General features: G+C 36.8%; 2 protein-coding genes across 3 annotated transcripts in view; both read right to left on the reverse strand.

Moving 5' to 3' along the window:
• The window catches only part of LOC135072608 (prolyl 4-hydroxylase subunit alpha-1-like), a 29,343-nt gene extending 25,363 nt beyond the window's left edge, over positions 1-3,980 (reverse strand). Inside the window, exons 1-4 of the mRNA XM_063966601.1 lie at positions 2,464-3,980; positions 1,764-1,966; positions 1,350-1,495; positions 727-883 (exon numbers count right to left, since the gene is read on the reverse strand). Coding sequence (XP_063822671.1) covers positions 727-883; positions 1,350-1,495; positions 1,764-1,963 — 503 coding nt within the window. The 5' untranslated portion in view covers positions 1,964-1,966; positions 2,464-3,980. The remainder of the gene's footprint in view (positions 1-726; positions 884-1,349; positions 1,496-1,763; positions 1,967-2,463) is intronic.
• Positions 3,981-4,690: 710 nt separating this feature from the next.
• The window catches only part of LOC135072609 (prolyl 4-hydroxylase subunit alpha-1-like), a 29,002-nt gene continuing 13,475 nt past the window's right edge, over positions 4,691-20,217 (reverse strand). For both annotated transcript variants that reach the window (XM_063966604.1, XM_063966603.1), the window contains exons 4-12: positions 19,038-19,194; positions 16,810-16,991; positions 15,906-16,045; positions 10,107-10,237; positions 9,199-9,352; positions 8,426-8,650; positions 7,493-7,552; positions 6,763-6,928; positions 4,691-5,521 (exon numbers count right to left, since the gene is read on the reverse strand). In XM_063966604.1, coding sequence (XP_063822674.1) covers positions 5,403-5,521; positions 6,763-6,928; positions 7,493-7,552; positions 8,426-8,650; positions 9,199-9,352; positions 10,107-10,237; positions 15,906-16,045; positions 16,810-16,991; positions 19,038-19,194 — 1,334 coding nt within the window. In that variant the 3' untranslated portion in view covers positions 4,691-5,402. The remainder of the gene's footprint in view (positions 5,522-6,762; positions 6,929-7,492; positions 7,553-8,425; positions 8,651-9,198; positions 9,353-10,106; positions 10,238-15,905; positions 16,046-16,809; positions 16,992-19,037; positions 19,195-20,217) is intronic.

Genomic DNA, 20,217 nt, shown 5'->3' on the forward strand with positions numbered 1-20,217 from the left:
TAATAACGTTGTAACATGTGCGTGTAAAGGTTTAAAGGTTCAGCCAAACCAACGAGATCAGCCGGCGTGCAGCGATGGCGATCAATGCATTTAAAGGTTCAGCCAAACCAACGCGATCACAAACTTAAGTTTTTGCCCTAAATATCATAGAACGATTAGTAACCTTCAAATATAAACCTACTTTGCGAGGTTTAAACCCCTGTAAGCCCCTGTTTATGACTCACTATAAACATTCTATTGTGTTTATACAATGGGATCTTGTTACCGAGGTCGACTAATACGTTCGACATAATGTAAACATGTATTTCAACTAGTGTTAGTGTAAGCTTGGCTGCCAAACTTTAGTTGGAATGAAAGTACTTTTTTGTGGAGCTCCGTTTTTACGGATAAAGTAAAGCACTTTAAAATAAATAGAGATGACCTTTTAAACGTTGCAGAAAGGCAAAGCTAAATTAATATACATTATAAACTTTGTTGCGTAAAATTGTTGCCAAAAATAAAATGACTCAAAAATTATGTCTATACAGACGTGTTGAAGGTTCTGGAGTGGAAGACCACCTATAAGGTGGACAAACGATCTCATAAAGGAAGCAGGAAGCTGGATGCGGGCCGCTTCCAACCGGTCCACCTGGATCGTAGGGGAGATTCATTGGGCCTATGTTCAGCATTGGACGTCCTGACTCCTGTGGCTGAAATGATGATGATGAGAATTATGCTACTTCCTACCTGTAAATAACACCATTCAGCACACCCTTCGACAGCTCACTGACGTCTAGCTTATAAGTCTCCTGGAGTCTTGTCAATGCTTGAGCAGCCCCCGTCAGGTCTTCGTAAGCGGGATATTTCACATCCTCGTGGTTTGTCGTGATGTTTCTCATATTTTCTGTCGAAAAAATTTAAATAAGTATACATAATTATAGGCCACAAGGTGGACTGACGACCTGATAAAGGTAGCTGGGTGGCGCTGAATGCGGACCGCTGCCAACCATGCGATGTGGAAGTCATTGGAGGAGACCTATGTTCAGCAGTGGACGTCCTGTGGCTGAAATGATGATGATAGGCCTCATGGCCCCTAGATGTCAAATTCCCGGCGACACGTGTAATGTGAAGTGCACAAACGTTACAGTTTCATACAAATTATGTTGCCACGTGTCTTACAATATCGAACGAAGTCGCCAGAGGAGCTGGTGCCTGCATGAACGCCACGAATATTGTCGTGGCATGTCATCTAAAATAGATATGCCACAATAGGATTATATCGTGTCACCCGATGCCAGTAGGGCTGGAGTCCCATTTAGTATTATGTGCAGAGGTTTTTTTTTGTCTAGTAAAAACAAGGTATTTCTTACCTGTTCCATTTATTATATTCTGTCTTATGAGATCCAGGTCAACTGTTAACCTTTTTATAAGAGTAAAGGCGTTGATGGGGTTTCCTAAGTAGTTAGGAATATCTTCCATGGCTTTTTTATGTTCTTCTTGGTACATATTTAAGCTTCTAAAAAGATAAAGTACTAATTAAACTACGTACAAATAAAAATATTCGTTACACATTTAAATTAGTCAATTAATCTTGTCTTTGTTTTCATTTTTCATTGGAATTAGATGAAGACATTTTTCCGTGGTAAACAGATGTGACATCAATAAAAGAATTTTCAAATAATAATATGTACTTATAATATAATACTTAAATTGTATAGGTATTATTATAGTCCACTAATATTCTTGCATAAGGTTTTTTAGGTTATTTGTCGTCTACTACTCACTTCTTTAGAGCTATAAGCCGTTGTTCTTCCGAGGCGATGTAGTGGTTGACATCATCCATTATTCTTTTGTGGGTTTGTAACAATGGTTCGACATCGGATATTGCAGTGAACACTTCTGCACGTGTCCAGCAGAAGTTCAAAACCAAAAGGAAAACTGGACACACGTTTAGCCTTCCGAAAACCATTTTTGCGGCTACCATTCTCTATAGAAGACATAACATGAATTATTTCGATTTAAGACTTTATTCAAGCACTAATAAAACTGACACAACTACGACTAATCTTACGATTAACCACGGGACACGAGTCTCGGCTAAAGAATAAGTATTTCCATTACGAAAAGTCAACAGCACCGTGTTAAATCTGAAATTGCACTTAATTAAAAACAACTATTATTATATAGCATTAATGTTGTTACAACAAAATTCATACCTTAGTTTTCATCATCTATTTAATTAAATTAAAATATTTTCCATCTTCTAATTTTATAGTTTGCAAAATATAAGAGACTAGAATTAATTTCCTCGTTCATTAAATCGACCATATGGTAACCGTCATCATTTTATCTAAGGAATATTAGTATTACCTATAACCATGATACCTCTTGTCACTCACTATTTCAGTTGATAGAATTTCATACAAGCTCTCTAGCGTTTCGAGTCCCATGTTAAATTCATCCAAGGATTTTTACAGTACTTACCAGACGAGAATAGAATCTTGTCAGGAGTCCAATATGGTGTGCCGTTACGAACTCCAAGTCACAAATATTTTAAACAATTACTTACATACATCATTTATAACAAACGATTATTTGGACAAGTGCTAGAGTCCTCCTGATACTTTTTCAATACATTCTTACAATAAAAAAGAACACCTTCTTTATGTAATTAAGTATTAATTAATTGCGATCACATGTATTGGATTGAACGATATTCTTCTTTAACAATTAAAATATAAGACTCATTTTCATTTAGTAATACATACTTGTAGGTAACTAGGTATCTGTTGAACAATCTGCTTGGTGAGACTTTGAAAAACGGTCACATTAATGTCTTTAAAACGTCATTGAGTTATAATACTTATAATTGAACAAATAGTGTACCTACTCATAGCAGTTCACGTATTAGCGTGGGTTACATACCCACTTTAATCGATATCAGGATTTAGAAGAGTGTACTAGTCTCTTGCTGGCAAAGCATGTGAGATTTTTAAGGTTTAAGACTTTGACATTACAGGTTGATTTACACGTATTAAGTAGGTAACTAAATTTTAACTTAGTTTTTCGAGTAAGTTGGTGGGCGGGGCTTGTCACTTGACACGTTTTGACAAGCAGTTTCATAGTAAACAAGACCTTGACGTTTGGACATAGACTTAAAATAAAGTTAAAATTTAATTACGATGCAATGTAATTACTTTAAATTAAGTTGAATACTTGGCTACTTAATAATTTTTACCCAAGTATGGAACCCTAAATTGCAGAAGAGAACTTCTGACGGCTGCAGATTTACTTACGTACGATCGGTGCTAAATCCAACGTATAGTGACGTCAAATTCAACAAAGAGAGAAATTCTCAAAACAATCAAGAGAAGGTAAACATAGGCTAAGTCAAGAACTACCTGGAAGCTACATAGCAGCAGCAAATATACGTACAGTCGTACATCCATTATATAGTTTAACCGCAAGGTTGTGGCCGTGGAAAGGTGATAACAAATCACCTTGCACACGAAACAACTAGAAGACGGCAACGTAAAGGCACATTCACATAGCCACGGGGCTAATTAATTTGTGGAATTTATTACGTGCGCAAATCTGCATGTTATTAGCACGCCTGCTAAGTGCCTGCATATTTGAATGAAACTTGACCAGGTGGTGTGACGTCACGGCACCGCCTATGTTTGAGTTTCACGCGAAAATATGTAGATAATTTAAATAATTTATTTATCAGCCATTTCTTGATGGATTTCAAAAATAACTTCACCGGCTGTTTAGTTTTGGTCTATATTTTAATCCCATTCAGTGAAATAATATTTTCAACATTACGAAACTTTACCATTATTGTTTTTTATCCATTGTTCAATTGTACAGCTGCCAGAGAAACAAAGCGCTATTGTAAAATCACTAATCATTTGTCTTGAGCAAACTATGTTATTAAAGAAAATGATTAATTAATATTTATGATCATTAAACATTACATGTGCGCAAGCATTGTAAAGAAAAAAAAATGTTTTTTTTTTTCAAATAATAACTGTACAGTAAAATAGTTCTCAGGTTTTTTTTGCATCTTGACTATACAATATTTAGTAGTATTTACAGTTTTGGGAAGGTTTCATTTCTGTTAATTTGTAAAAATAAAAGATAATTATTTTTATGTAGGCTCCTACATACAGGGTGTTGATTTCAATCCTCGCCATATTTATTTAGATGATCTATATAAACGCATTATCCACAAAAAAAAAACAAACGAAAGTGGAATTTTTAGCGAATATTTTCCGTGCGACATCAACTGTACTGTGGCTCGCAATACTGTAATACATTTACACTGCGGCACCATCGAGCTTCCCGGATCGCTCGCTTATCATGTCGGATAGCCTACTAAAGAAAGCCACGTAAAGTAGGTAGTGTAAATAGGTATTTTTCTTTGACTAAGGGCAGATTTTTCAATCGTCAGATACTTTAGCTGAGGAATAAACTTGTAATTTTGACAGATTTCCCATACTGAAACTGTCAATGTGCCAAACTTATTTTTCTGTTAAAAGTTATTAGACGATTGAAAAATCAGCCCTAACTAAACTTAATTTAATTTTTTTTAAGATATTTTTTTACTGATTTTTGATCAAAATAAGCTACATAATCAACTCCTTAAATATGGCGAGGATTGAAGTCAACAATCTGTATAAATAATTATTAATTAAATGATAAAAAATGGTAGGGCGTTTTTATATTACTTTAATCAATGTTGCATTTGTAAAAGTAACATAGAGTAACTACATATTTTACAAAATGTTAAAATGTTTGTACAAAAATCATAAAATCAGGATACATTATAATGTAATGTAATATCACAATACAATATGGCTTTATCTTTGTATTCTCAATTATATTTTATTTAATAGACTCTAAAAAGCTTCAGATCATAGATGTGACACAACATATTATTAAAATTATAAATGCATTCATTTGTAGTAAAATATCTAAAACAATTAAATAACAGCTTAAATAAACTTAATTAAGATATTAAATAAATAAAATTATTTTATATAGCTGTAATTAATTGTCAAAGCTTTTCACGATTAGCATCATACCAGCCTCTAATTAAAATGAAAATAAACTTATTATTACACACAATACACATTAAATTACTCAAAAAAAGTATTCAATACTTGTACGTATATTTTATAATGGCAAGTTGGTATGGTTGTGTTTTTTTGTGACACTAGATAAAGATTAAAAATATTTCACATTGACAGTGACATTTGTGACTGATGATGAATGAACGATTACCTCACAGTCTTTCTTACAACTAGAGTTGTGGTGACGATATAAAGACAAAAAACTCCGCGATTCGTCTTCGCATCGACAAAAGTTGAACACATTTACCTTAGCGCTTCAAATTTCACTATGTTTGGTGGTGGAGCCCTCTATCTGGAGGTCTTGGGAACAGGTTTGGGGATCTTGCGTGTCATACTCTCGTCTTGGTACTCCAAGTTGCAAGGCTTCAACAACTCCTGCCCGCCTTGGTGAAGCCATTTGTTTGACACTGAAAATGTTAAATATTTGACATGTGAGTCTGCGGGCACGAAACTGGCGACGCGACGACGGTTCGCTCACATAAACGCGATTCGGTTACCCTCTCTCCGTTCTCTCTCTGATGTCGTCCGACACGGTCGCGCGTTTGCATCGATACAGTCGCGCTGCTGTAGCGTGTTAGTAGCGCGTTGGCATCGCTTCTGTAGTGTTACAAACGCTACTGACGCGCGTTAAACTATCAAAACTGCTTGCATAAGGTCAAAACATACAATGCTGACGGCACTAAATAGTTGTAGATCAAGAGTTAAGTAACAAATCCATACAATAGTGGTCACATAAAATGAAATATGAATGATTTATCAGAACTAAGCTACACTTAAACGGGACTATTCCCATCTTTAATTCCCACCGCTGCAACTCTTATGTAGCCAGGATCTACAGCTTGACTGCCAAATAAAAACACAACCAGTGAAGGTTAAGTTTAAGCTACACCTAAGGTTCAGTCCAGAGGCGGGGCAAGACCTAAATTTGATGTGGGCAAGACAGATTTCGCGAGGCCTTGTTCTGTGGGCGACCTGAAGACGGATTTTATGAAATAATAAAAAAAAAGGGTCAAAGGTCTATACATTGACAGTTTCTGATTTCTTGATTCAGTGATTATTTTTAAAGGAATATTGCGCCAAAGAATAATGTTCGTCACTTAAAACCGTGTTGTTGCTTAATTTTGTGTCTGATTATGGCTGAATTTGTTTGGAAAAAAATATATTTTTATTTTTAACTACATTGTTTAGCTATCAAGAATTTATATTTAATAGTCAATGTTCGTATTATGATATTGTCATCTCCACCTTGTATACATTTTTTCAAAATTTTTGATGCGCGAGGCCCCTTGTACCGCGAGGCCGTAGGCGGTGGCCCACGTCGCCTACGCCTTACGCCGCCTCTGGTTCAGTCAAACCAATGCGATCACACGCAATCAGCCGGCGTGCAGCGATGGCGATCAATGCATTTAAGTCTGATCGCCATGGCTGCTCGCCGGCTGATCGCGTTGGTTTGGCCGACTCTTTAGGCTGGGTTACACCATTTTACTTTAACTTTGACAAACGTCAAAAATCTGTCAAATTCCTTACAAAAAACACCGTTTACCGTTACAGTTACGGTCAAAAATAGGTGGTGCAACTCAACCTTAGTTTAGATTTTGGTCTAGCTAGAACAATTTTCAGTAGCAAAACAGTGATAGTATTATCTCACCCCACTTGGAACCTCGCAGCACCGGGCAGGCGGCATGTCGCGTGGCCAGGTCTCCCTCGCCGGACGGGTGTAGGTTTAGCCAGAACGCCGCTGCGCCTTTCTCGGGGAACAAACTAAGCCCCAGCTTAGTGAACACCGTCGCACCGCCTTGCGCCACGTCTGACATCTGTTGACAAGTTGCAGAGTTTTGAAAGGCCAAAAAATCTACCTGAGACTGTAGTCTGCATAAGCGAGTTGAGCTAAGTAGTGTGCGAGATAAAAGCTAAGCTACGAAACTAACGCCCGTATTCACAAACGATGCTTGCTTAAATGAAGCAGCAAATCGAATGCACAGCCTTGAATAGAGCTTTGTGATTGGTTCGTGTGTCACCCTGTGCGCCCATGCGCACTGTGAGACGTCTTAGTAATGTTTGTGAATAATACGGGCGTATGCACAGTGGTTTCATTCATTATCAATCACTTACATGATTTTAAAGCAAAATCGCACTAATGAGGGTTTTCGCGATTGAAAAATCCGCCAGATGGCAATACGTAGACGCGAGGTCCAAATGCTGCATGATTGGTTATTTTTGACATGACATTGACAGATATGTCAAACTCCACCAATCACGCAGCATTTGGACCTCGCGTCTACGTTTTGCCATCTGGCGGATTTTTCAATCGCGAAAACCCTCATTAGCAAATCAAAATGAAAAGCTATGATAAATGAATTGCTCTTAAATAAACTTACGTAAAACAACACTGTCGCGATTCTGTTGCCGCTGAATTTCTTGAAGGCGTTTTCTTGTTTCTGTAAAATTAATACGATTAACATAACTTTGACACATCGCATTTTTAAAACATTTTAAATATAATTTTCATTATTTCAGTCTATGAGTCCAGTGCTGAGCGTAAACCTCTCCCAAATCTAGCCGTAATGCCCCCCGATGCCGTAGTTGACCACCTGAAGATCCTCGACTGTGTCCATGCTGAGGTCCATTATACATGATGCAGCTCCTAATCTCGTAGTCTAGTCCACTTGCTGCTGCGCTACTCAGAGTCAATATACAGGGTGTTAGGTAAATGGGTATATGAGCCGACACTAGCCCATGTCTACATATGCATACGAGTATAAATGGTATGGCAAAGTCAGAAATTTGATTTTTTTAATGTTCATACAAAATAAAATTTATAAAACCAGATTTGTATGAAAATTAAAATAATAAAAATTTATATGCATATGACCGACGATCTGGTAAAGGTCGCGGGAAGAGCCTGGATGCGGGCAGCGCAGGACCGTTCATTGTGGAAAACCTTGGGGGAGGCCTTTGTCCAGCAGTGGACGTCATTTGGCTGAAAAGAAAGAAAGAAAGAAATATGCATATGTAGACATGGGCTAGTGTCGGCTCATATACCCATTTACCTAACACCCTGTATAATGCCTGATATTGCAGTTGACCACTTGGGAACTCCTCGGTTGTCTCCATGCTGAGGCCGGTAATACCACAGACGTAGGACTACTAGTCACAAGACTACAATAGTCTAGTCGACTTGTTATTGCACTACTTACTGTAGCAAAGTGGTAGTAATGTCCCCCGATGCCGTAGTTGAGCTCCTGCAGGTCCTCAGCCGTCACCATTTTAAGGCTGGTCAATAACCTTGACTTGCTGTAAGCGGTACTCACTCTAGCAAAATCATAATGAGGCTCGTAGTGTCCCCCGATGCCGTAGTTGACCACCTGCAGGTCCTCAGCCGTTTCCATACTAAGGCCGGTCATGTCGGCCACGCGCTGCGACACACGCTCAATAACCGCCGACTCCTCGTCGCGAAGCCACGCCGACTTGCTGATGCGGTAGTTAGCGGGGACTAGCTCGCCGGTTTTCGGATCGTGGACCACGGCTCGCTTGAACTGTAATAAACAATAGACATAATTTAAAATGGTTTCATAAACAAGACATACTTATAGGTACGATCTGTGGTAAAATTATTGAAATCGGACTAGTAATTGAAAAGAAACTCTTCGCACACTAGCGTCTTTCAAGCATTATCGTCTGCCACGCATGTGCCTATTTAGGTACAACAAAACTTTTGAGTGTCAACATCCGCGCGGCGCCAACGCATAGTTTTTTGAGGACAAGTAACGCATCCTTGTTGCGTGCCTGACGTCACGAGATTTCAAACATCTTTAACTGAGGTATTTTACAAAAAGAAAAGCATTGGATGGTTTGTGATTTGATAATGTCAAGGCTAAACAAGTTTAAGAGATAAAAAAAACATGCTTAAGTACCTATTTCATGTTTATTTAGAGGCCTACAAGCATATTGACACATCAATCACTTGACATACTTTTTACGAGGTGTAAAAACTCTCTTCGTTGATAGATTTTGTATAACATTCGCACCTAAGGCGTCGAGTATTAGGTAATTCATATTGCTTACTATTTATTGACTTACTTACCCTTGGTTTAGCAGCCTCTTGTATGAAGTGTATTTCGTCATCGCTCATGACGTCATGAAATATGACTACGTCGGGGTTGAAATACATGTACTCTGTCTTGATAGGCGCTAGACGCAGGAACGGGTGGTTCTCCGTGAGATAGCGGCAATGTAACCTATAATGTTTTATTCATGACATTACCATAATGACATTTGCCAAAATTGACATTTGACATTTTCAAGAAAACACTTTATAATGAATCAATCAAAATTTGCTGGAAATCGCTTTCAACGATCAAGCGATCAGACCTAAAAAATCTAGGCCAGAAGCTAGATATGACCCCCCCCCCCCCCCCCCCCTATCCCCTATGGCAGAAGCATCCATGGGTACACCCATGGCTGTCTAAATGTTTTGTTGTTGAAAGTCAATACACTGCTGCCTACCTAGCTGAATGGGTGTCATACAAACATATTATGGCTTTAATCATATAGCTTTTTATGTGTTAAACATTCTTTTGCAAAGCTTAATCAATACAAATACATTTATTGGTTATAGGCTGATTTATGTGAGAGCGAATTAATTATAATATCCAATACCCTTCCAATTTGCTTGTCACGAAGACAAATTACACGCTACACTCGCCGCCGAGACATGTTTCAAAGTAATCGGTTACTAATTTATTCATTAAGCAAAAGAGTTGAAGAAAAATGGTAGCAAGTTTTAGTGCTTAGTTATTTATTGCAGCAATTTGTATCTTTTAAAAATAATGTTTCTGATATAACATTTCTTTGTGAAAAGTCTATGAATTAAGATAGGAAAACACGTTATTATGTACAGGCGACAGCCTATCAGACTAGATATTTTGGTTGCAAAATAGACTGTATTACAAAGAGATACGACGTCATTGTGTTGTCGACCGTAACACCAACCTTTTGGCTATTTCTGTAGGAATATCCATTTCCCCGCGGCAAAGGATTTCGTAACTCGTTCTCTCTTTGTGGTATTCTGATAATTCTTCTGACATCGTTTCCTTCTGGGTTTCTGAATCATCTCCCAAGTCCTGCAAAGAATAATCATTTTCTGTAGACCTATTTGGAAGAAATGTTTTAATCACTAGGACAAACTAACATTGGTGACAGTAGATATATGTTCCGAAATCGCTTCATGAAACAAGTGATTACTTACAAAAAAAAGGCCGTAGAGATTTCGAAATTTTATTTGAACCTGTTACTTTGTCTACGGGAACTTGTATCCATTAAAAAAGAATTGAAAATTGAAGTTGTGTGACGTCGTACGTTACACACGATACACAACTTGTAATTTTTTCATCCTCTTTGACATCTCCGATATATTTTAGGTACATTTAGACTAAGACAATAACCATTTCGTAATATTTTCCAAGATATCAGAGACAAAGCTGGGTAAATGCGATTCCAGCTAATAACCACGTTGCACAACGCGCCATTGAAAATGTCGACTTGAGGTTTGGCATTGTGACATTTTAACAGAATTAAAATATTTTCTCATCACTCGTTTCATTGTTTCGTTTCGTGATTCTCAGCAATAATAAATGCATCTGTAAATTACATAGCTCAAACATCTCATGGTACTCAACCTTTTATTATAAGGGTCACAAGGACATTTTGGCGTCTCAAATTAGTAGCATCATCATTTTTTTTAAATCCTATAAACTTTTCCAGCTATGCAAACCACAATAGTTCATTAATGGATGGACTACTTTCTTAAGGCTTGGTATTTCTGCTAAAGTAGGTATTTCGCGCTGTCAAAATCTGCGCGCGCAATACTTCGCCGAAGACAGCGCGCCAAAGAGCTCTCGCGGCTACACAGTATAGAAATACGCAGTTGGTTAGGTTAGGTTGACTTCCTTCCGTTCAAGCGTCACACTCACAGCACTTTCTAATACAAATCATATCCAAGTGATACAAATTAAAACAACTTTCAAAATTTTTATATTTTAGAATCGAATAAACATAGAATATAACTGCCAAAGTAAACACGGTTCAAAGAGGCGTGGCGTCACCCGACCTTCCGGAAGTTCCGCGCCGGCTAAAAGAATTTCAAGATTACGTCACCCGACCTATCGGTAGATCCTCGGGAGCTTGAGCGATTGGAGAAACATTTTATGATCAGTTACTCGTAGTAGCGATTATTTAGAGCTTGGATAATAAATTATAGTTGTTGCAATTCACAAAGCTTTGCATGTGGATTAACCACATGCAAAGCTTTGTGAATACATTAATCAGTACACGCATCAATTTTGTTCAGTCTTTTTGTTTATTAATAAATAAAAATATCATACTAAAATTGCATACATATTTGTTAGTATTGGTCTGGGTGTTTTCTTTCCATAATTTGCGAACAAAGGTGTTTGTGTAGTGTAGTTGAGTTGAGAGGTCAGATTATTGAAATAATAAAACGAACATTTTATTTTTTAAATACATTTTAAAAATAATTTAAATTACAGATAACAATGAGAGGATGACATTGCAAGGTGGTGCCAGTCCAGTCTTAAATCCGTTGATATATGCTGCATCTGCCATGTTTTTGGCTAAAAGATTCTTCTATCTTGCAGTTTAGACTTTTATTACAGACCTCAGACAGTATTTTTGGAAAACTTTTACGCATGGTGGAGGAAGGGACGCTCTAGAGACTCAAGTCTAGAAGGAGTCACATGAACTCCAAGTTTTAAATCCGTTGACATCTGCTGCATCTGCCATCTTTTTGGCTAGAAGATTATTCTATCTTGCAGCTTAGACCTTTAGCTACAGACCTTAGACATTATTTTTTAAACATTCTTACGCATGGTGGAGGAAGGGACGCTCTAGAGCAGTGGTTCTTAACCGGTGGTCCGCGGACCACCGGTGGTCCCTGGAGGCATTCCAAGTGGTCCACGATGTGCACTTGCACACCTTGGTCAAAACCACTTTTAACTGATTTTTGCAGTCAAACTGGTTTTAACCGATTATGAGGTGGTCCCTGACAAGACAGAAATTTGGTAAAATGGTCCCTCATGACTTAAAGGTTAAGAACCACTGCTCTAGAGACTCAAAACTACAAGGATACACATGAACTCCAGTTTTAAATCCGTTGATATCTGCTGCATCTGCCATGTTTTTGGCTATAAGATTCTTCTATCTTACGGCTTAGACCTTTAGCTACAGACCTTAGACAGTATTTTTGTGAAAATTCTTACGCATGGTGGAGGAAGGGACGCTCTAGACACTCAAGTCTACAAGGAGTCACATCAACTCCAGTTTTAAATCCGTTGACATCTGCTGCATCTGCCATCTTTTTGGTTAGAAGATTCTTCCATCTTGCAGCGTAGACCTTTAGCTACAGACCTTAGACAGTATTTTTGTGAAAATTCTTACGCATGGTGGAGGAAGGGACGCTCTAGAGACTCAAGTCTACAAGGAGTCATATGAACTCCAGTTTTAAATCCGTTGACATCTGCTGCATCTGCCATCTTTTTGGCTAGAAGATTCTTCTATCTTACACATAGAGTTATTAACCCAGGAGTAGCAGCGCGCGTTTATTTCCATACAAAAAATTTCGCCATTTCCTGAGGGGGACGAGGTAATGACATTTGTGTAACAGCTGATGGCGCTGGGACACTATCGATATTTTTGTCGATGAGAATCATTGCTCTATGGTTCATAGTCTATGGTTTTTGTTTTAAATAATATGAATTAATTTATTATCATAAGGAAGATTCAATGTTTCAGATCTCTATTTACAGGAAAATACGCAGAAGTTTGGCATTTCTTCCTTAGCACCAATACGAATTGTGAAGTTTATGAGTTACATGAAAAAAGAAACTAACAAGCCATTTATTTATGCAAGTAGGGCTTTTAAAAAGCAATTTAAAACGTCCCAGTATTAACCCTACCACCATTACCCTACTACTCATGAAATAGGTACCTAATATTTATACAGCGTGTAACCTTTTGATATCCCATTACTTTAAGGGTTTATTCTGTACCTACATAAAAATAATTTATAATGTCCAAGAATCATGTGTCCCAAAATGCATATTTTCGAAGATATCATCATTTTTAGTTCTTAAACTGTCACCGCTATGACTGGTTTTTATACTTGCGACGTTTAAATAATTACACTAGTACATACCACAGTACAGTAAGTGTAACCGTTCCAATGCAACATGCGCTTTTATTTTGTAGGAGATAAAGACGATTTTTAAGTCAACATGTCGTGAGGTTTATTCTTCGTTTGTATTATTCATAATTTAAAGGAAAATTATTATTATTTATTTATTTATTATTCATTATTAAAATAAAAAAATAAAAAAATTATTGAGCAATTACATATTTGATCCAAATAGCGTCCTAAATCCTCTTTAGGTTTGTCTAGACACTATTGTTCTCTATACAAATAAAAACAAACGTTTTAGTATAAGCATTCACAACACAAATGTAACGGTGTTTTACATAATAGTCGTATTCTTGGCGAATGAATTTGCATGAAAAATGAAAAAGAAATAATGAATTGAAAAATATTAAATATGCCATTCGATCCTATTATGTGGTCGTATTAATACCCTAGAGTTATGGGATATCAAAAAGAAATATTTAATTATTTATATGTTTAACTTCTGATTTGGTTTGTGAATTAGCTATTTCGAAGAATTTACTAGGAGATTTAAATCAGGAGATAGCAATACTACAGTCCACACTAAAAAGAGAGGTCGGCCCACAGAGAGCGAGATAGAGATAAGTAGGTATTTGACTCAAGTTTTTGTTCCAAGTCTGGCCTCCATTTTTATCTTTAGCTTCATGGGAGCGGAGTGGCGATGAGCAAATAAGGGAATCTGATTGGTTATTTAAAAACTTTTCTGCTCCGCTCTGCCTTAGTGTAAACCGGATCTTAGAGGATGAACAGGAGGTGGTATTTGGAGTATTAATTCTCTTTCAATATTCAATATTGAATTTCGACGTTGAGAAGGGTAGCTCAACGTCGAAATTCAACTTTAAAAGATGGTATGGAACTCTGTTTCAATTTTCTTTTGTTCGGTTTATACGTAAAATTATTTACAGGAGAAGTGCGACTCTTACATTTTTCTAACAATACAATCACCAAGTCGATGTCGATATCGATATTTCATATTGTGCTGTACCACACTAAAATTTCCGCTGGGTGGCCAGCGTATTGAAATAAAAATGAACACTTTTGGGTTACCAAACACTGACCGTACTATGTAATAATGAAATAGGCAGATTCGACGAACATTATTTTATTGTATTAATACAAACGTTTGGACATAGGATTTATTTACATTAATTAATTAGTATATTGACCAAATAAAAAAAAACTTTCTTTTCCAAATACTTACTTCCTGCCAATAGGTAGGCAGTATCAAATTTTTAACATAAAATTTCGATTATATTCATAAGTACACTATTCTTAAAAATATTACAAAATTAGGAATTTGTGCTTTCCAGTGGCAACACTTCTTGAAATTTAGTTTTTTGCAAATTTAGTGTATTAATTAATGTAAAATAAATAAAATAATATTTACTGATGGAAGGTAATATTGTCCTTTTCAAGATTTGAAGTTTCAGATATCTTTTTACAATAAAATACACTGCAATTCACCATTTTTGTCTCAGCACGTTACTCATCAATAGTGACATTTGGAATATGTCATTGGTGGCGCTGCAACTAGTTTTTATAAACTGAGTGAACCACTGGTCTACTCACATTGCTAGAGGGGATTGCCTGTCAGTTCCACTCCTGGGTTAATAACTCTATGATCTTACAGCTTAGACCTTTAGCTACAGACCTTAGACAGTATTTTATTTGTGTCAGTGTGCTCTTCTAAAGAGTGTAAGACGATTGTATGTAGGTACTATTAAAATGTAATTTTAACTCATTGGTTTTGTCTCATATTTGAGGAATGTACTATGTATCATGAGTAGAGTCTTCGTTTAAAAGGATGCGAACGATTTAAATTTCAATAGGTAGACAAAATTGATAATTCTTCATTATCAAAAATTTTAGCTTTCTCCAGTAACACTGATATTATTATACTGTGACTCATCAAAGTCATCATTGTCAAAAATATTGACAAATCGCGAACTGTCACGGCCAAAAAACTGACACGCGTCCGTCCTCCGTAAGCGCCACCGCGCGACTGATTGAGATTGTCCAAGCCGTCATGGACGATTTTTTCCACATTTTTTAACATAGTAACTAAATAAGACGCAATATAAAAATTTCATCCGTTAAAAGCCCTCAAGTTATTTCTGAACTTTAGTTTAGTAAAAGATTTAGAATCTCAAATCGCTTTTTTTAAAAATAAAACCATAAATAGAAAACGAATAGAGGTAACTTTGGGAATTTATTCTATCGAGTCAACTTTATCAAATCGTGTTTCCATCCGTTAATAGCCCTAGAAAATATCCTCAACTATGCCCAATAAAAATCTTAGCCTTTAATTTTACTGTTTAGTACCTCAAAAATGAAAAATGAAAACCTCATTTTCGCCATTTTCTCTGCTACCCGGCCTTAAGGGTGTTTTTAATATCGTGCGAATTTCATGAAGAACGCGGGATTGTGTGGAATACGCACGCGGGACCACAAATACTTGCATGAAATGGTCACTTAACGGGTGTTACGCATGCGCGATAAAGAAATACACACGATATTAAAAACACCCTAAATGCGAATATTTCAATTAAATCACTTACCCCACGTAGTCGCAGCAACTTTTTCGCCTCTTGCTCGGCGATCGTCTTTTGGTAGTGCGGGATGTTCCCAGGAGCTCGTGGATGTTTCGGGTCCAGCTCCAGAAGCTTCTTGGTCCACTCCAAGGCAACTCTGACGTCGCCTATAAAAAGTTTTTATTTTTGTTAATGGCGCCTAAGCCGCAGTCTAACTAGACTTTTTTTATCGGCCAATAGTTGCGGGCTGTTAATCTGTTTGGACAAGTATAAAAGTGCGCTCATTGGTATCGGACCGGTTCTTCTAACAAATCAGAATCGGGCCCAACTATCTGCCGACTAAAAGTCTACAGTCTGTAGGGAGTCTAGCTAGACCTATTAACAACGTTCATCTGCCAATATTAATCAATTGTAGAAACTTTACTTATCAAAGTTTCTATTTCTCAGTGAAACTCGATCTCCCAGTAAAAGCAAGCTTCAAGACGCAACCGCAGATTTAATACGTTCCAGATTGAAAACCTTATACATAGTAATTTGTAACCACTAAGGTTCTAACCCAACCGTGACAAACTTTGGGAGCCGCCATAGAAATCTGACAAATTCGGTTGGGTGCATTGTGTCCCAATGTTCAATTAACAAAATGTCCAACTGTCCTCCAATTCTCAATTGGTCCAGTTCGCATTTAGTTCAAATCTCAATCGCGTTAGTGGGGTGTACAGCATGCAATGAGGGTTTTCGCGAATGAAAGATCCGCTAGATGGCGGGACGTGGATGTGGGGTCTGACTGCTGCGTGATTGGTGGATTTTGACATATCTGTCAATGTCATGTCAAAAATAACCAATCATGCAGCATTTGGACCTCGCGTCTACGTATTGCCATCTGGCGGATTTTTCATTCGCGAAAACCCTCATTACGTATATCGATACTAACCTAACAAATAATGCGAGAAGCTAATGTACTCGAGTACATCGATTTCGCTGAAGTAATAGTTCTCCTCCTCCGCTTTGTATTTCCGCAGCGTCTCCATCATCCACGCCAAAGCATTTTTGAAGTCTTTCTCATTGTAAAGGGCTCGCCCCAACTCGTAGCAATCACCCGCCGTCATTGGAGTGCTAAAATGAAAATAACCACAACCTCATAAACATTAAAAATATTGACATGTTCAATGTATTTAAGAGGCGGCTAGCGAGGCACATAGTCACGAATACCTAGGTGTTTGAGACTGTGCTCATGCAAGTGGCATAATTTGTCTTTATGAGAATAAATGTCTTTAAACAATAAGCAATTATATCCTCCTCCCACATATTAAGTTTAAAGGCACCGCATATAAACCGCAAAATAAGGAAACTAAAATTGTCATTCTATAAATATTGAAACGGACGGAATGCATATGACTCTGTATTATGCATTAGAGAAACAATCTGATGATGAGAGCGGATCTCGTCTCGTCAATAATTTTAGATTCTTGTCAAAAATCTTTGAAGACATTGGTTCGATCAAACTTGAATCAATGAAAAAAATCTCTGTATCATAGAATAATCTTGCAGCAAAGTTAAATAAAGCCACTTAAGTCCGATCTGGGTACTGGATTTTAAAAGTTAGTCCGAAATGTTGACCTATTATGAATATAATCGTTGATAGTTTAAAGCGTCAGTATTACTTCATCAAAGGAAGTCTGGTTTGTAACTTTGTATGATAAGGTGCGCTTATTAAACTATTAGCGAGTCTAAAAATAAGATAAGTTAACTATAAAAATAAGATAAGTGGACTATAAGAAGTTTAGGTACATTAGATAACAATAAAATATGTGTTAATGGGATAATGAACTGACTTTCATTGAGATTCGAATCATATACGTACCTAAATACAAACCGTTAGTATAATAAAATTTGCGATATTGAAATAACAAGCTTTTGTCCGCAGCTTTAAGGCGCGTGGGTTTTGATCGGTCACAGAAAGTACATACCCGACATTTCATTTATTACGTTGGATTTTGGCATAATCCTTTTTCTTGAATCCCAGCTATATTTTTTTATCTCAATACATCCTACTAATATTATAAACGCGAAAGTTTGTATGGATGTCTGGATGTTTGTTACTCTTTCACGCAAAAACTACTGAATGAATTTTGATAAACTCTACAGTATTATTGTTTATAACCCAGAATAACATGTAGGCTATAATTTATAACGATCTGTGACATACTAAATTTCACGCGGGTGAAGCCGCGGGCAAAAGCTAGTAAAATCATAAAAATGGGTTCAGAAGACGTCCAAAACGTAACTGATCTTATTAATAACATTTGTATGCTGATGAATGAAATTGATTTAAACGGACGTGTTTTTAAGTCAAGACAGAATAAAATAGAGTATAATATAAACATTCCAAAATATACTAATGTTTCAATTAATAGTGTCAATGACACCTTAAAATCATTGGATAGTCCTTGGGACATTTAAAAATGGTATTTTAATCATAGAAATGAACACATAAAGATAATACAGTTAAGCAACCTAAAGTATATTTATGAAGACGTGGGCGGTCGCACGCAGAAACGAGTTTCGACGTCAACTTCGGTAAGTAACTGAGTTGTATTTAGCTAACAAAATAACTTCTTTGACTCAAACACTGTTGAGTAATGTTTAGTATGCAAATAAGGCTTTTTTGTGTATAAAAGGTCAAAATGTTTGGTCTTGTTAGTCATGTGGAATTCCATATTTTGGAATGACACTTAATTTTGTCGCAAAATTTAAATTTCAAATTATCTCTATGCATTTTATATTAGATACTTTATTCTCCCATTAAATTGCAAACCATTTTTGATATGTTAGGTTTTCACAGCGTACAAGCATTAGCTCTGCGTGGTTTTCAATCTATCAGTTGTTTAGGACATCCACTACATTCAAGACCTTGAAAGTTCTTCTCTCATTATGTCAGATTTATTTTTACGACATAAGTAGCTATGTTCTTATAACTATCTCTTTCTTTACCAGAATTCATCAAAATCAAGAAAGAAAGAAAAATGTTTATTCAGTATCATCGACAATACATACATTTAGAATCAGTTCAACAGCAGCACTTTAGAGTTGAAAACGTAACAGGCATACATATAATTCCGCATATAACATTAAATTTGGATTCATGGGCTGGATAGGTACCTGTAAATGACTCCGTTCAGCATACCCTCGGACAGCTCATGGACATCCAGGTGGTACGTCTCTTGCAGCCTGGTGAGCGCCTGCGCCGCGCCCGTCAGGTCTTCCAAGGCTGGGTACTTCACGTCGTCATGGTTCATCGTGACGTTTTTGATGTATTCTGTGATAAGCGGTGGTGGAAGTTAGTATTGTTTCGAGGTAGATGTGGGTAAGTACACACAACACAAATACGAAAACGTGATTTTAATCAACGATGTTTTATAACGCAAACTGCGAAAGCCAAGAAAAAAAAATTGCCAAACTGATATGGCCAGCAGGGCTAGGATGCGCGCCGTGATATATTGTATAGACGTCAAAAAGTATGGGCGAAATCGATAAAATGGCGTAATAACCGCTTATCGCGGCGCGCATTCTAGGCCTACTGGGCAACTGAGTAGTTTCACGGGGATATCTTTAATCTCCAGGGCACAACGTTATCGATGGGATTCATAATGCTCAAAATCAATTTGGCACAAAAGTAACTTTTCAATTACTTAGAAGTTACCACCACTAAACGGTCAGGATACTACTATCCATTTACAAATGGCGAAAAATATCAACCATAACCCGTTTTCATTACAAATTCATATCGTTGTTTCAAATTGACAGAAGACATAATAATCCACTTTGCTAGAGAATAATCCCTCCAAAAGCTACATAGAGCATATAGAGTCTGAAGTCTAATCCTTGCGAATGCTTAATCACGTAGAGTTGCGCTTTCACGGTTTTCCGCGTGGCCTTATAAGGACGTCACGAACGTCATTATAAAGCATAGATAATCACGAATTCATGAGTTTGAGAGTTGTTATTTGAAATTGACAAAACGGGGTAGGATCGTGGCGAGTTTGTTGCATCATATGCCTTGCACATCCCAATTAAAGATTACATAATGTTCTTCCTCTCTCGCTACATTACGAGTTTATCAATTCAACATCGATTTTTGAAACAACCAATACTGTATGTTAGAATAACTAAAATACGTATTAATTTGTGTTAAGTATTCATAATATAAGTCATTAGTTGATAATATAATTTTATTAAAGTGCTAAAAACTATAAAATAAAAATATAGGATTACAGAATGACTACTGTGAGTTATTTGATAAATAATTCGAATGGAACGTTAAACATAAGTGGGAAGTATT

This window comes from Ostrinia nubilalis, chromosome 6, assembly GCF_963855985.1.
Source record: "Ostrinia nubilalis chromosome 6, ilOstNubi1.1, whole genome shotgun sequence".
Lineage (NCBI taxonomy): Eukaryota > Metazoa > Arthropoda > Insecta > Lepidoptera > Crambidae > Ostrinia > Ostrinia nubilalis.